Source organism: Chelonia mydas, chromosome 8 (genome assembly GCF_015237465.2).
Source record: "Chelonia mydas isolate rCheMyd1 chromosome 8, rCheMyd1.pri.v2, whole genome shotgun sequence".
NCBI lineage: Eukaryota > Metazoa > Chordata > Testudines > Cheloniidae > Chelonia > Chelonia mydas.
The window spans coordinates 28041239-28059072 of NC_057854.1; the positions used below are offsets into that span (position 1 = coordinate 28041239).

The 17834-nt window shown below is 40.9% G+C and overlaps 1 protein-coding gene across 3 annotated transcripts in view; it reads left to right on the forward strand.

Moving 5' to 3' along the window:
• TENM2 (teneurin transmembrane protein 2) overlaps nt 1-17834 on the forward strand; it is an 832723-nt gene that overhangs the window by 257336 nt on the left and 557553 nt on the right. For 2 of the 3 annotated variants that reach the window (XM_037906816.2, XM_043521040.1), the window contains exon 1: nt 16563-16951. The exons of the other annotated variant lie outside the window; for it this stretch is intronic. In XM_037906816.2, coding sequence (XP_037762744.1) covers nt 16906-16951 — 46 coding nt within the window. In that variant the 5' untranslated portion in view covers nt 16563-16905. Of the gene's footprint in view, nt 1-16562; nt 16952-17834 lie in introns of those variants that run through there. 3 annotated transcript variants of the gene reach the window in all.

The following is a 17834-nucleotide window of genomic DNA, read 5'->3' on the forward strand; positions in this document are numbered from 1 at the left end:
GAAGCATTCACTTAAATGTTACGTATCATAGATTTGTTATGTAACTTTAATAGTTTTAATGTCATCAATATTTTAAAATGTAGCTTGTTTTACAGTGTAGCCAGCTTTGAAATTAGATTTCTCACTATTAATTATACACCTCAATATTAGCCTCGTGTTTAAAAATTAGCAGTTAACAATTTTTAAAAAGCCAATTAAGTATTTATTTGCTTTTCTAACATGTATCTCATGTATCCTGCATATTCTGCAGAAACAATTTTAGAGATGTTTGAGAGAATTAAAAAAAATAGTATCTGCTTCTTGTATCCCTTCTGCTAGCAAAACCAGGTGCCTCAGTTACATGATATGAACTGTACAGGTCTCAGAGGAAGAGAAAAATTAAGGGCACGTCTTCACTGGCAACTGCCGTGGTAGCGCTTTAACATGGTTTGTGTAATCGCAGCACAGCGCTGGGAGAGAGCTCTCCAAGCACTCTAAAAAACCCACCTCCACAAGGGACATAGCTACCAGCACTGGGAGCACGATTCCCAGCGCTGGTGCACTGTCTATACTGGCACGTTACAGCGCTGAAGCTTGCAGCGCTCAAGGACGTGTTTTTTCACACCCCTGAGTGAGAAAGTTGCAGCGCTGTAAAGTGCCAGTGTAGACAAGCCCTAAGACTAATAGATGACATCTTCACTTGTTGTAAATCAGTGTAGCTCTGTTGACTTCAGTGGAGCTCTGTGATTTGTACCTGTTGAGGATTTTGGTCCAAAAAAATGTAAAACACCTCAGGCTAAATTCACAAAGGATCAGCATTACAACACCTATTTTGGGTTGCCTGCTACCTAGTGGAATCCACAGCCCCAAGTTAGGCAGTCAGGCTAGCCATAAAATGCCTGGGGAGGGTTAGGCGCCTGAGAATAGCCCATAAGCTGATCAGGCAGTGGCCTAAACTAGCCAGTAGGAAATGCCAAGGAGGGGGTGTGGCCTCAGCTCCACCCCTCAAAGAAAGCTAAGCACCTTAGTGTGGGTCAGAGGGAGGCACCTTATCTCCATCTGGGATTCACAGCCATGGAATTAGGTACCTTAGCTCTTTCTGACAAAAAGTGGTGTTAGTGACCACCTTCCCCCTCCCTAAACTTTAGGCTAGTAGTTAGAAATCTGCCTCATGTAGAGGAGGGATTTGAATACCCATCTCAGGAGACTCCAACTGTTGGACTCTGGGAGGTTCTGCGGTGAGTCGATCTCAATCTCTCCTGTTGAAGCAGTTCCACTTTGTATAAATAATTAAATATTCATTGGACCAGAGAGAGAGTGAGACTGACTGTTACAGTCCAGTGCTTAGGTCACTCAGTTGGGATGTGAGAGACTCAAGATCAAATCTCTGTACCAATGGCTATTTAATGACTTACAAAGTGGAATGTCCTCACCAGGAAAGATTGAGAAACCCAATGGATAGGGCATTCTCTAGAAATGTGGATTCAAATCCCCGCTTTACCTCAGGCAGTGATGAGAACACAGATCTCCCACATCCTCAGTGCGTGCTCTAACCATGCAGCTAAAGGTTATAAGTAGGGCAACAGCTCCGCCTCCTCCTCCTCCTGTGTTTGTTGCAGGGTCCAGCTTGTAAGGTGGCCTCTGAGAATGCCTACTGGATCAGGTGAGAAAGGCAAGGGAATGCCTTTTTTGAGGATCCCACTGGGGCTTAGGCATTAGCTTAGGTGCCTGGGTGTCGGGATACAGGTGACTGTGCACATGTTCAATGGCAGATTTTGAAGTGCCTAAGGGACTTGATCAATGGAAACTTACTGATGTCTGACATCTAAGGCCCATCCAATGCTTGACGCAAGTACTGTTGTTACCGTTGTGAAGCTGTGAATCTCTCCTTCCCAATGTAATAAAGTTCCTGTTTCTAGTCTTGCAGGGCTAGGGTGATCGGATGAAACAGACAAAATATCGGGACACATGGGGAAAGCAAAAAAAGCGGCCGGAGTTGCCGAAGCAAAAAAAAACAAAAACAAACCACCGGAGCGGCCAAAGACCTAAAAATCGGGACAGTCCCGATTTTATCAGGACGTCTGGTCACCCTATGGAGGGCTAAGAGATACACACTTTTAAAGCCTTGGCATTTTTAGGTATAGAAGACCTGTGGCTGGTCTAGAAATGAAACTTGCCTTTTCTCAAGGCAGTTGCGGTGTTGGCCAAAATACCATTTAATGTCTAGTACAGTTTCAAGAATATTTTAGGAACCCCCTTTAGGCATAACTGTATGTATTTTCACTTTTTTTTAGCATCATTTCATAAAAGCAAATTTATGAAGTGGTAAACCATCCTGATCAATAAAAAGAGAATCTTATCAGTGTGCTAATAGTTAAAATGTGATGGAAACTGTAGTCATATCCTTACCATGTTGTAATGCTCCATGGCCCGACTCTCATTTCACACTGGTGTAAACTGATTGAAAGAGAGACAGTGCTAATGTACAGTGGTAGTCAGACTATTAGACCATAGGGGTGCTATTCAAATAGGGTAAAAACAATGCTGATATAAAACTGAGTATTTAGGAGCAGAGATACCCATGTTCAGGACAAAGATTTAAAGAAAATATGAAGAGGAAGAAACCAATAAACCGATATAAGACATTTATGCTTTAAAAAGTACTTCCCTCTTTCTCCCTTCCACCTCTTCCAATCTGTTTTTCACTGCTCTGAGGAGGCAGATGCTCACAGATATTGTGAGCGGAGCGCAAAAAGGTCCTTTCAAATAATTGTTTTGTGGTTTTGTTCCCAGCGTCTCCTCTTTCAGCTTCCCTGTGAAGTATCATGTCAATGTCTAGCTTCCCTAGTCTATTCATATATCTGGAATAAAACCTTTCTCCAGTGTGGTCAGAGCTGTATCTACTGAGTGGGCACTCTCATGCGTGTGGCATTAATAATAATTTTAAAAAACCACACTGGAACAAGTGCACACTGTGATTTTTTTTAAAGGTACGTTAAGTAACAATTTAGCCAAATAATAATGAATAACATCAAAGTTCTGTGCAAGTGTTAACTATTAAAACATCACAATTAAGGCTGTGAGGTAGGTAAGTATCATATCGCTATTTTACAGATGGAGAAACTCAAGCACATAGCACTTAATTGACTTCCTCATCTTCCTACAGTGAATAGAGATGGGATTAGAACCCAAACTCCTGACACCTAGTTGTGCAGTTGGTCAGCTAGAATAGATTGTCTCCTAACGACTAAATGAATGAAAATACTTCTTTTTAAACACCATCCTACTGAATTTTGAGAGCTCAGCTTTCAGTGTTGGTCTCTGATTTTGTTGATACAGTTTTGTATCTGCAAATTACTGCACCTATATTTTTGCATGCAAAAATTAATTGTGGGCTCAAAAATTAGTAGTAAAGACATCTACCTCTTTCTGTCCACAAATTAAATTACAAAATCAAAACGTTTTCTGGAAAATGAGAAACTGAGTTAATGCCCAGTTGCAAATCAGATCCCCAAATGACAAAGAAACATAGTCCATATTTGCTTATTGTCATGCGACTATACAAAGTGTTGTTTCTGTGCATGATTCTGCTGTGTGCATAGTCATTAAGAAGGAGCTGTGCATACTGATATATTTGACTTCTAAGGAAGATATCCTGTCTATACATTACAATTGTTGCTGCTTTGTTTTGGGTTCTGGACAGTACTTGAGGTAGATGCAACCTCTCTACCACTGAGTGATTGTTTGATGAGGGAGTAGATAGCATCTGTCACGTGAAAGCACAGACTGGAAAGGTTAAATTAAGTCAGGGCTTTCTCATTCCCGTCATCCCCAACGGGCAGTTCTTACATACTACCAAGAATAATAAATCCCTCTCTGGCATAGTCATGTTCCAGTGTGCCACTGAATGAGCAAACAGAGCAGACTCAGAAATTGCAGTCAGGGACTACGTATGTATAACTACAATATTTTTAGAATCTGGAAGATTGCCCACACTCTTGCTTTCTGCAATAGACATACAACAGAAGAATATGAAAGACTTTGTTGAAGTTATAACTCAAGTTTATTGTTAGACAAGGGAATTAGTTTAGATAGAGCCCCCAAAAATGTTCAAAGTCTGGGACATTTAGTCAAGATATTGGAAGAGCTCCTTGTGGTCAAACTCTGAAAGCGCAGATGACTCAAACAATGATCTTGTTCCATTTTCTTGTTTGTATGTTGTTCTAGTACATTTGTACAGATTATTTGTTTCTGTCTCCCTCTGTTGTTCAGGCTCTGAGACATTTTTCCTTTTCATCTGCTTCAAGCCCAGAAGAATTAAACCAATCAGCGAGCAGGAAAATTAGATTGTAATGAGATATTTAATTTTTACTGGTTAGTTGATTTAATTTGAAGCTTTCAATTCTGATTGGCTTTGAGTCAAATATAGAATAAATTCCAGTTTTGTCTTCAACAATGATCAACTGAAGTCAGTATAATCCCAGATATTTGATTCTCTATTCTAAAGGAAGGGGGAAAGAAAGAAACTCCGTGATCTATTGGTTTTGTTTAAATGGATTTAATTTCTTGTATTCCAACATGTTTTGCCATTTTACAGCAAACTGTACAACTGTGAACCCATTGCTCTCTGCCGTCAGGTTGTGTTAATTTTTCTTTTCGTGCAGTAGCAGAGCTCACAATCTATACCTGACACTTGAAGAAAAAAAACTGTCTGTTTCTTCAGGCATCTTGCAGTGTTGTCATGCTGATGACTGAGGCTACTGGATTACCATTAGTGTTGGCCCTTTGGCATCTATTTTTGATCATTTAGCCTTGCTGAGTTCTTCTGGTTTTCCATGTGCCATCAAGGCAACAATGGCTATCCAGATGATCTTGCTGTTTTCTATCTTTTCTGGAGCTCTTTCTCAGTTCACACGTTGCCAATTTCTGGTTTACATCAAAAGATTGCTCTCCTCTCTAGCCTTAGAAGGCGCATCCTGTGAGTCAAAGTGCATTCCATAACTTTTTGGATCCTGCTTCTGTATGCCCTATATCACTTTTGCTGTCCCCCAAGATGAAATTTGCATTCCTTTAACTCAGAGTAGAATGAAATATTGGCTAGCCCAGGGGGGGCAAACTATGGCCCAGGGGCTGCATCTGGTCCTTCAGAAGTTTTAATCCGGCCCTCGAGCTCCTGCCAGGGAGCGGGGTCCAGGGCTTGCCCCGCACCGGTGCTTCAGCCAGGGGCTGGCTTCACATGGCTCCTGGAAGCAGTGGCATGTCCCGCTTCTGGCTCCTATGCGTAGGAGCAGCCAGGGTACTCTGCACATTGCCTCCTCCCCAAGTGTCGCCCTCGCAGCTCCCATTGGCAAGGAACAATGGCCAATGGGAGCTGCAGGGTCAGCGCCGGTGGATGAGGCAGCACACCAAACCGCCTGGCTGCGCCTCTGCATAGGAGCCGGAGAGGGGACATGCCACTGCTTCTGGGAGCTGCTTGAGGTAAGCGCTGCCTGGAGCCTACATCCCTGACCCTCTCCTGCACCCCAACTCCTTGCCCCAGCCCTGATCCCCCTCCCACCCTCCAAATCCCTTAGTCCCAGCCTGGAGCACCCTCCTGCACCCCTGATCCCCAGCCCCAACCCACAGCCCATACCCCCAGCCAGAGCCCTCACCTCCCCCATCACGCACTCCAAACTCCTGCCCCAGCCCGGAGCCCCCTGCCGCACCCCAAGCCCCAATTTCGTGAGCATTCATGGCCCGCCATACAATTTCCATACCCAGATGTGGCCCTTGGGCCAAAAAGTTTGCCCACCCCTGGGCTATCCTATCATCTGAGGAGCCCACCATACTATTTGCTCCTTCATCACATGACCAATTATTTTATTTGTTATTGCTATGAAAAATAGGTTGGTGTTTGAAATCTTGGCCTTTAATTTGGTATATAGGGGCAGCCTATTATGCAGTCGAGTACTCCAATTTCTTTCCTAGAGCTGTATGAAAGTGGTGGCTCTTAATAAAATTTCACTCTAAAGGCAATCACTCTCCAGTGCTTAAGTCCCACATCCCACCTGACCCCTCCCTTCCTGCCCTGCTCCCCTGCAAACTTGTGGGAAAGGGAGCAGCAACAGCAGGGCTCAGGGAGAAGATGACCCTATTCCAGAAGCTCTGGACCCCCTACCCCGTTTCTCCCTTTCCCCCTCAGGAGCAGAGAGACAGCCCCAGGCAGGGAGTATGGGAGCCAATAGCTTTTCTGGGCGGAGTGGGGAGAGGACACAGCCAGCAGGGTAAGTCACTTTACCTTTCATCAATGGCAGGGGAAGGAAGTGTAGTGGGCTCTGAGCTGTTCACAGGCTGGCAGGCTTCATTTCCCCCACCCCATGAAAACTGTACTCACTAAGCCTGGACATTCTGGCTTCCCCCTACCCTCATGGACAACTCTGTGTGCTCCTGGGCAACTGGGATTCTGCTCTGTGCTCCCTATAGGGATGCGGGGAGAGAGGAGCAGCAGGGACCTCTTTGGAGGCAGCAGCAATGGAGCCCTGCAGAGTGGCAGGGCCTAACCTAAATTAATAATAATGGGGAAAAGGAGGGGGCTAAATGTAGTTGGGCCTATTGAACTGCATAGGGTTCTTCATTGTATTGGTACCACCAGATGGATTGGGAATGCGGGGCAGGTGCTAACTGAATGGCATTAGTAGCAGGGTGGTGCAAAAGTGTGTGGGTGTGTATGTGGGAGGACTGATTCAATTGCACTGATACCAGCTGGGTTGGGAATGGGGTGGAGACATGGAGCTGACTTAACTGTATAATGGGGAGTGGGAGATACAAAATAAATTGTATTGAAGGAACCTGGGCAAGGGCCCCCCTCTCCATGCCCCAAAATTGACTGCAAAAACCATTTATTTTATTCATATAGTGTAGAAACATCCTTAAGAATCATTTTTATAATTACAAAGTCCACATTTGCTATCTATAAACCGTGAACTAAAATCTGTAAAGTAGTATGCAATGCTGATCAAAGAATGGGTGTCCAGTATTTTGGTTATTTGTCATCCATTTTGATGGCTTGGGTCACATATTGGCAGCAGGTCTGACTGTTGAGATACGGTTAGAGTGGAGCAGCCTCGGTGGTAACAGAAGATAGAAAATATTCGGAGTCATAAGAAAACGCATAATTTCCAGTCTGATCCTACAGCCAAAAACAGATGTTGCAGAATAATGTGTGGGTTGAAGAGTGCACAGCCATTAGTGAAGACTTGTTCCCAACCCCCTTCCTCCTTAATGTTTATTACAGCCCCAGATTTCTGATACGATCTTAGCATAACTAAATAAGTGACAATGTAATTTGCTGTTCTTATGTCCGCAATTTTAATTTTGAGATTTACTGGATTAGAAATGGAGGACTTTATTTCATCTCTCATATATCCTTTACCTGCTTTGTGTTGTATAGACATACCTAGCATCAAGAAACCAGTCACTGGAATTTCATAAAGTCTGAAGAAAACAGAATGCTAACAGATCCTGAGTGCAGTTTGGAGGGGCTTTAACACACCTTTACACAATCCACAGGATATTTTTAAGGAAGGGAGATGATGTGTTTCTGATGCCAGAGCAACCATTAGTTTCCAGTAGTAACACTGGGCAATTGTGGCAGTTGGGGATCACCTGGGTATAAGAGAGCATTGGCCACTCCTCCCTTCCTCTGACCACACCCTGTATGCCAGTACCTCGGAGATGGTGGCATAAGAGCTGACACCACTGGAACATTCCCTTAGACTGGACAAGTCCTTTAGTATGCAGATAAGGAGGCTTTGGGAAAACTTTGTGGAACCAGCATGGTGCAAAACTGCTCTAATGTAGATGAGAATCAGGCTATTTCCACCCCCCCCCCCCCCCCGTCTAGTTTAGTGGTTACAATTTTTGGGAAGGGACTGATTTTCTTTTCTTTTCTTTTCTTTTTCTTTCTGAATTTTGGTCTAAATTATTTTAGGGTAGTGTATGTGTATATAAATATGCACACATGCTTATATAGGTATGTGTCATAAAGTTAAATGGCCCTCAATCTGCACTGAACGAGTTTGAGACAATAGCTCTATACACCAAGTAAAGTGTTAATTTCTGTGCAGTACCTATGGTTCTACTGGTAAAATTAAGGAGTTGAGGATTGTATTATGCTTTATTCCTACTGTGAACAGAATTAAGCAGACACCAATTTACACCTCATTGTTAAGAGTAGCTGATTTTTCCAAAAGTGAGACCACTTTGTATATCCTTTGTAATTAAGCCAAAGGAGGAAAAAATACTTTTTTTTCCCTTCACTGCAGATCAGGAAGCAAATATTTAATGTTGAATGAGTTCAAATGCTAAAACATACATCAGTTCTGAGAGGCGGGGGAAAACAAAACAAAGCTTGATTCTATCTTCTACTGCACTGGAATATTAGTCATTCCAGTTTCCATGAAATGTTTTGTTTCACAAAACAGAATAACAACTGACTAATTGATACTGTGTGTGTGGCAGGGAGGGAGGGACTTTCAGAGGTTGGAATTTCAGTTGCATTTGGCCTGAATAGCCCGTATTGGTAAATGACAAATTGTACTGCACTACAGTACACCATCATTACCCAGCCCTGCAAACCCTTATTCACATGAGGAGACCCACTGATTTCAGAGAGACTCCTTGTATGAGTAAACACTATTAAGTGAGTAAATGTTAGCAGGATAGGCCCTCAGTATCATGACCTTTTAAATATGTCACCCAGCCACTTGTATCCTATTTAAATTAGTTTGGAAACTTTTTGTGGTAGAGGATTGAGTTTTACTATGCATCTCTATGGCACTTTTCAATATAGGGCTCCGATTCTAAGGGGGTCTCTATCTAGTTGCTGCTGTAATACAAATAATAAATAATAGTGACAATAATAATATTTATGAATATATCAGACACTTAAAAATAAGAAATATAGCACTAACTTAAACATGACAGATTGACCGTTCTAGTAACTTACATCTTATCCACAAAACAGGTATAATATAAGCTCTCCATTTTACCACATCAACATACTTCAGTGTCTAGGGAAGAAAAGATAGAACAGCCTCTGTTTGTTCAGGACCCAATTCAGCAAGATTTCTGACATTATGAACATGAGTAATCCTACTGAATTCAGTGGTGCTTAAAGTCATGTGCGTAAAATTAAGCACATACTTAATACCTTGCTGAATCTGGGCCTCAGTTCTCGGCTTCTCTATCCAGACTAGTAACTGGGTGTTGTCACTTTCATTTAGATGATGTAACATGAACACCTGTCCACTAGGGAAAAAAAACCCATTTTGTGTTAACAGCAAGTGGTCTGTCCAGGGTGTCCTCAGGTCCTTACTTTCAAGGTTAGAATTGAACTTGTGACTTAAAGATGAAAGCGTCTATCCTGATGTGAATTCCCTGAACTATTCTTCCTCCTTGCCCTTTATGTGCTTAGAAATTTTTGATGTCATCTTCCTGTGCTTTAAATGTCAGCAGATGTTGGAAATAGTGCAGTAGTCCTCCCTCATTGCTCTTTAAATACTTTTCATGCTGAGTAAACAAGCCTAAAACAAAGGTCTTTTTAGTGCATAGCAGAACATTTAACATAACAGATTAGGCCCTGAAAATAAACAAATATTGTGACTTGAGAGTATTTTTGTGAGAATTAGATAAAACCATCATGGGCAGCACTTTTAATTTAATTTATGGCATTGCATGATTTATCATATTTTGCCCCATAAGCATTCTTCAACTGATCACTTTTCATTAATGATCCACAAAGATGATAAAATCCATAGGAAGCTGGGACAGCCGACACTGGGCAGTACAATATAATGAATAAAAGAGGGACAACAGAATACATAGCTGTTAAGACCAGTGACTTAAACATTCATGTTACTTTGGATTCACATATCTATTTCCTCTGGCAAAAAAAATAAATAAATAAAATCATAGTTAGAGTAGCATCATATTGCATAGCTTTTTTTTATTACTCCAAGCCAAATCCTGCATCCTTTACTCGTGTGAGTCATCCTCTTTGTCAATGGTACACCTCACATAAGTAAGGGTTGCAAGCTCAAGCCTTTATTCAGCCTGTTTCTTTAAACAGGTGTAAGATTTCCATTGCGGAGCTGAACCTGCTCCCACTGAAGTCGGCGCCCTCATATTAACTTCAAGGAGAAGGACAGGGCACTTAATCAGTTTTTAAATTAGTTTTACTACTTTTATTTTTATGTTTAAAAATGACTAAAACTAAAATCAGGAAGATGGAATTCAGAGGAGAAGGAAAATATGGAGTCTATCCAGCAGGTTGAGAGAATTTTTTTTTCTTTCTGCAAGATTAGGTTTCTTAATGTCATGAACTTGGTGTTGCACATTAAGACAAGCACTTCCCAGGATATGCATATATATATTTGTTGTAACTCTGTCATATTATATACAGTGTAGTTCATATCTCTTCCTGGCAGCTTCCAGAGTTTTTTAAGATATTCAGCATCTGAAATTGCACTGTTTTATCCTAGATTTCACAAATAACAGTCAGATTATTGTAAAAGAGAGCTTGCTGATAAGTAAGGTTTTGAATTGCTTCTTGATTGTTATAGGAAAGTATGTCAGCAAATGGCAACTACTGTAGCAAACTGGTTTGAAAAAATATTTAAACTAAAATCTGTAACACTGAATTTCTTTTCTTAGGAATACATCAGAATTTGTGTTTATTATAAAGCTTCTGCTCTGATGCCTCCAAATTTGCAGTGCTGGAAAACATTCAGAAAAAATACCAAATAGTTCACCAATGCCTGTATCCAACTGAGTGGAAGTGATAGCATATGCTTAGTCATCAAGTTTAAGTGGAGCCAAGTCCCTTTCCTCCATACAGGAAAATAAATATTTGAAGAAGCAATAACTTTTTCAGATATAATGTTATTGTGTGTCTAATTTTAGACATCATTGGTTATTTCCATGGACTTTTATGAGGAAACATACTTAAGAAGTCATGTCTTATTTTTTTTTTTATCTTAACTAGTTGTTTCATGGCTGCAGAGCATAAAATGTTAACCAACTGGAGTGTGCAAATAGCCTTTTTTAATTTTGATTGATTGAATCAACTTTAATGTTATAATCCTCCACCCAGTTACAAACTGTTACAAAATATTCAACATATTTTCCCCCTCTTGCAATAGTCTTACAAAAATACAAACGTGCAATGGAAGATGAACACTTTGCACCACAAATGAATTTTGGAAAAGTTGTTCCCCCTCACCTTTTTATGAGCTTGTGTAGTTTACCAAATACGTGGTCTACAGGATAGGTCTATATAAATCTTAATTTTGCATCTTTGATGACCTCCCAGTTAATTCAAGTATTATCTCATAGTTGATGTGATGTCATCAGAGACCTTAGATATGTATGAATAGCTTTAGGATCCAATCATGGAAAGCTCTTAGTGCCCTCAGTTCCCAGGAGCTCACAGGCCCAAGCTCTAATGCAGTACTTTACTTGTGAATTATTCTCACTTTTTCTTTGTAATATGCAGTATATATCTTTCCCATATGGCAAAGATCAAGATAAAAAGGATGCTACACTATGGCTATATCAGGACTCCTCTGTGGAAGTATAGCTACCTGTTCATGGGCCTGAGCCACAAAGACCAAACTTTCCCAAAGCTCAGGGCTGCTCTATTTCAGGCTTCTGGTTCAGGCCTATCATTGATATAGTGCCAAGTAGCAAAAATCAGATCTTGATTCAAATGCAAATTTCCCCAAAGTTCCAGGCACCAGCCAGGGATTAGATATCAGTTGTTTTTGGGCACATATTGTCCTCACCATTAAAATGTTGACAATGTTGCATTAGATAGCAATTTACATGCCAGATATTCCCAAAACTATGGTAAAGCCAATTACTTTAAGAGGTAAGTGTTAATGTTTTAATGGTGATTGTTCTGTCATATGCACATGTTGTCTGTTCCATAAAGGCCTTTTCATTGACTTCAGTGGGCTTTGGATCAGGCCCTAAACTGAATAGAAGATATGCACAGAACTGCACTCTTTATTTTTTTTTAAATCACAAATGGACTTTTAACTTCATCCTCTAGCTCTACATTGAACGGTTAATAAGAATATAAGAACTTTTTCAGTGGCATACGGGGGAACTACAGTAATCAGAGTGGGAAGTAAATTAATGGTATGTCTACATTGTAATTAAAAACTCGTGGCTGGCCTGTGCCAGCTGACTCAGGCTTGTGGGGCTTCGGCTAAGGGGCTGTTTGATTGCAGTGCAGGCATTTGGACTTGGTCTGGAGTCTGGAGAGTTCCAGAGCTCAGGTTGCAGCCCAAGCCCAAACATCTTCACTGCAATTAAACAGCCCCTTAGCCTGAGCCCATGAGGCTTAGTCAGCTGGCCTAACTGCAATGTAGACATCCCCTAAAAGGCTGCGCTTCTCTACTTAATTTTTTCTTTCTTTCCTTTGCATGATACTTCACCATGGCTCTTTTATTGCTATTTGTTGCTCAGGAGGACATAAATAAATTGTTCAAATTTGCTTATTAATTGCACATTGTAAATAAAGCTACAATTTTTGGGCCAAATGCAGGCCCTGGGGACTTTTAACTTGGACACGCACATTCAGTCATACTGCAAAGGCAGTGTTAATATGGGCCTGTATTCAGACTATCTTTTCACACATTGCCACTCTCCTTTCCCTTCCAGGGCTTAAAAATATGCTGCACAAAACATGAGGCATCCTACTCAGGAGCCTGCTCTGGTCTCAGAGTCCGCCCGTGGTTACTGCACTTTTGTTAATATCAGTGGATACTGAAATTCCTCGGTGTGGGGGAATTACAAAGTGTGGGGGAAAAGTCCAAGTTGCAACCCACAATACTTTTCTAATGCGTGGTGTTTAAGGCATGAACCTATGTACAGCTTGAGGATTGAATCAGGCCCAAAAGTGTGCCATCAAATGCTGTATGTGCGCACTAGCTTTACTGCTGTGTATCAGTTCCAGCTTGAATACTGCCATGTGTCAACATTCTACTTAAATCATAATACATTGTCGTGATACTTCATATGCCGGGTAGCACTGGAAGTACATTTTGCCCAGAAAATCATTCAGCAGCAGTAAAATGGTGAAGCTGCGGTAACTGGGAGAAGATGTGGGTGAATGCCAGGGATGTTAATGCCAGTAAATCTTCCTTTACTCATGGGAAATTAAATGTTTTGTGAGCCTAAAGCCCCCCATGGTTCAAGTAAGTTTAAGTTTGCAAATCACAGCATCAGCACTTACTTGTTGACTGTTGAAATCCTAGAATAGGAGCAAACAAGGAGAAAGACTGGATTTGCTAAGATAGTAGAGAGAAAAGGAAGTGGGAGGTCTTCCTCTTTGACTTATAATTGGCTTTGCTAAGGTAATGCTCAGAGATAGCTTTGATTAGCTGTTTTCCCTAGAGCTAAGAAAACTTCTACAAGACTCAGGCTAGAAATCAGATATTTACATCTCCATGCAAAATGTCAGTACTAGTAAATTTTTCTCTGCAATAGTTATTCTAATGTGGTATTGGATGATTTCTGTATGCTACTGTAATAATGGTTGAGAGTTTTTAACTAGAAACACATTTAAGAAAGATAAAAGAAAACGTTTGCATTTGTGTTACTCTAAATATGTAGCCTGTCATAAACCTCTTGGGCCAATTTCTACTTGCTTTGCTTAGAAGAACAGTCTAACTCCATAGTCAAAACTTCCAGGAGTTGGTCCTTTCAGCAGTGCTGGACTGATACAGTCAAGGAGCCAGATCAGAACCTTTGGAAAAGGCCCTGATTTGGTAAGGTACTTAAACACATGCCTAGCTCTAAGCATGTGAATAGCCCCATTGACTTCACATGCTCGAAGTTAAGCACATACTTGTTTAAGTCTCTTGCTGAATTTGGACCTAAGAGGTTTGTGAGTGAAGTGTTAATGGGTAAATAAAGCCAGGAATATTTTCTTCTGATCATTTTTTAAAAAAAATATCTCCCATTTAGTGCAACCGGGTGTATTCCAAGATCCATACAAAATGATCATTCTGATCTAAGGATAAAAGCCTTCCTTGACAGGGACAAGGTATCTCTCATATCCTGGCACCAATATGGATACAACAGCAATAACAAACTGGGTCAGTTTATTAACATAACAGTAGAGTTCTGAGAGAAGTGAAAGTGGGAAATAAACACCCCAGGCAGAGAATCTCTCCCTCCCTAACATTCTTCATTTCTAACATAGATCTGAGAGAGATTAGTCTGTATCGGTGCCTTTAGACTGTGAGCTCTTTTGATAAGGACTTAGTTATTTTCTGTCACAATTTACAGAAAATCATGTACAGTACCACGTACAGTTATGACCCTCCTCTTTTCCTCCTCCTCCTTTCCTCGAAGTAGATCTACTCAGCCAGTCCCACGCTCAGCTACAGCCACCTACGCATCAACTACCAAGCCACTCATCCCTGCAAGCTTACCCCCCCTCACACACACCAGTACAGTCAGTCACTCATCCGTAACACACACACACAAATACTCCCACAGCCTCTTACCCAGTTGCATCTTCCAGCAGAGGTGGGGAATTGATGCTAGAAAAGGAGTCACTCCTGGGGGCGGAGAGGGAAACAAAAAAAGTACCAAGAAGCATGAAGAGCAGCCATTTCCTAGATAGCTTCCCTACAATCTTGTAGAACACAGGGAAATGTTTCTGGTAGGCCACCAGAGGGAGCACCAATGTGCTGGGTTGGGCTAGGCTCACAGGCCTAGATTCAGGAAGAGAAGTCAACAGAATTGCCCTGCAGGCCATATAATATATATGTTTTTGCCCACAGTGCATTCCATATGCTGGAGTTGCAAATATGGGATGGTGGCTGTTCAAGAGGCAGTGGAGTGAATCTGTCTTCATTATCTCTCTATTTTAGGTACCTGGTATCGCCAAACTCTAGCATTAAACACCATTAGATTGACTTACAAAGCATGGGAGAGTTAAAAATAAATTTGGAGTCTCTATCCTGCAAGTTTGCGAACCACTAGAGTTCATGTTTTCAACCTTTCCTCTTCAATCGTTGCGGCCAGGAACTGTATTATTATTATTAAATCTGAGATTCTCATGTAGTCATTGGACTCCAAGAGCTAGAGCTGTAAGAGAAACACCAAACTTTGTAAAACTCACACTGAAATCATGAGATTGGTCAACACTGGGTATTTATATGGCCCCGATCACCATTGCATGTTAGCCCCTCATATACATCAATTAATTCATCTGCATAACCCCTTCTGTGGGGTCAAGAAATAATTTAGATGGAGAAGCTGAAGTGTGGGGAGACTAAGGGCCAGATTTTCACAGGTATTTGTCCACAAAACTCCCATTGAAATCAATTGCATTTAGGCCCCTAAATACCTTTAAATATCTGACTCTATGTGATAAACCCAAGGTTACACAAAAGTCTGTTACATAGCTGGGAACTGGACCCAGATATCCTAAATCCCAGTCCATTGGCCCCATCCTCCCTATTCTCAATAGAATTAGGATGCTTACTAAACGCTGAGTGAGACACAGGGAGGCAGCTGTAGCAGGGACAGGATTTGTTTACTTTTCCATTGCCCCCTCAATCCTGCCTCCCTGTGCAACAGTATAGTCCTCCTGTGACCTAATATCCACTCTGCATGCAGGGAACATGTCTACTGACCAGTTGACTAGTTGCCCATCGGCCCGATTTGGTCCTGTCCTTACGTTGAAGAAGGCATAAATGAAGTACATCAAATAAGAGGCTCTAACAATATGTTTAAAAGGGTATTAAAAGCCCATACTACATGAAATCTAATCCTACTTTATATGAGAATGTTGCTCATGGACTTCTAATTAGAAGAAAAGTTAATAATCAAATCTGAAATTAAAAATTGATTCCTAATCATATTTCCAAGTTCTAAACCTGATCTAATGTCTGACTGATTTGTTTGATACCATTAGTCCTAGATCAGATTCCCTCCGCTCCTACCACCTTCTAACTTGATGTAAAAATAACAGCGTGAATTGAGAGAAAATATCTGTAATACCTGCTCTTTGACACACAAGTTCAGCAGTGCTAATATTTTTTTTGTTACTGTGTAAAACTCAATTATCAGCATTAAGTATTAATTCTTTTGTTTACCAATGGTAGTTTGTCAGCTGTTATAAGTAGAGTTCCATCTGCCAGTTAAACTATATTGTAAATTGTTGTAGAAATTAGCAACTCACATTTTTTGTCTGTCCAAATGAATATGTGAACTAATTTGCACATAATGCATCCCTGGAAGAAGAAGAAAAAAATCACAGGTATATTGCACAAGCATATGCCAGTCAGGCAAAAAACCAGGCACACATTGTGATTATCTCAGTTTTCAAACCTGGAAGAGACAAGAATGTGTAGCTAAATGAGAGAGGCAGTATGTCATGCTCACTGAGATAAAAACAGAAGCTGCCAGACACTTTGGCTTTATTCTGAGAATCTTTGCTTGAAAACTCCCCAATCTTTTCTTTATGCTTATTCTCCCTCATATTCTCTCTCTCTCATTGCTTTCTCATTCTCTCTCTTATTGTTCTCTTTTCCTGCCTTTGATGCACATACGTTGTCACATTTCATTGACTCTCCCCTCTTCTCTGTTCTTACACTCACGCCTAGTGGTGCTTTAGCCAGAGCTTGCAGCCTCTCAGGCGAGTTTTAGTCATGTGTGAAGCTCAGTTTGATCGAGCGCTCCTTTTCTGCCTTTTCACTCTTGCAAAAGATTAAAAGGTGGCGTCACATCGCTCCCCTGCTCCTTCTTGCAGGAGGGACTTAAAAGGGACAACACAAACTAATCACTTTCAATAAGCATTTTCTTGCAAAAAAGGGACTTAGCTGTGCAATTTGAGGCTGGTGGTGAGGACTGGGAAGGCTAGAGATGCTTCATACTGCTAACAAGGGAAGGAAGCCTTCAACTGAGGCAGGTAAGAAGTGTCTGAATCTGAGTGTTTTACAGAGTGGCTTAGTCAAATCGGTAGATTTTCATCATTTTGTAACTGAGGAAAGCATCTGCATCAAAAAGCAGCAGGGATCTTTTATCGGCTTCCTTTCATTCAAGATGCAAAGTACCTGTAATAATTGTGATGTATTGGAACATGCTGTAAATTCAATTGCAAATGGATTTGTATAGAAGCTGCATTTACACTGAATGTTTGTCCTTCTGTTTTATTTCAGTGCATGGGAGACTGGAAATAGAAAATGCAGCTTTTATGCAAGCAGGACTTTGCATAAGGCTGAATTCAGTGTTTAAGGGGAAATCTCAATGTGCTATTCAGTGTCTAATTCCAGTTCTTAGTCTTTCAATCTTGCAGGCACCTGAAATTCTGCAATTTGTTTCTAACAACTGAACACACACAATTAATTATAATTATTTAAGGTTTAGAGTAAAATCTAGAGTGGAGTTTGTTGCGGTGATAGTGATTTGTTTGCCTGACGTTTCGTCAGAAGAATAGCTATGCCCCTTTAGACATATTGTAAAACCTAGTTGATGTTTATGTTCTGTTAATAGAGATTAAGTACCATCCGGAATGAAATATGGAACTAAAACTCATAAACTGCACCCGTGTTTAGTAAAGCAATCACCAAATTAGAATGATGAATTTGTCAATTGTCAAATGGAGTTAACTCTGGAAGTGCTGTTCACAAGTACACCTGGATTACTGTAAAGGGGTTTCCGTATAACAGCTATTGAGATGGACTAATTGTCAGTCAAAAGGTCTGAACTTTAAGCTATGTGTCTGAAATAAAATTATAAACCTCAGTGTCCCTAGTTTTCAGAAACATGCCTTAGGTTGCATAACTAGTGTG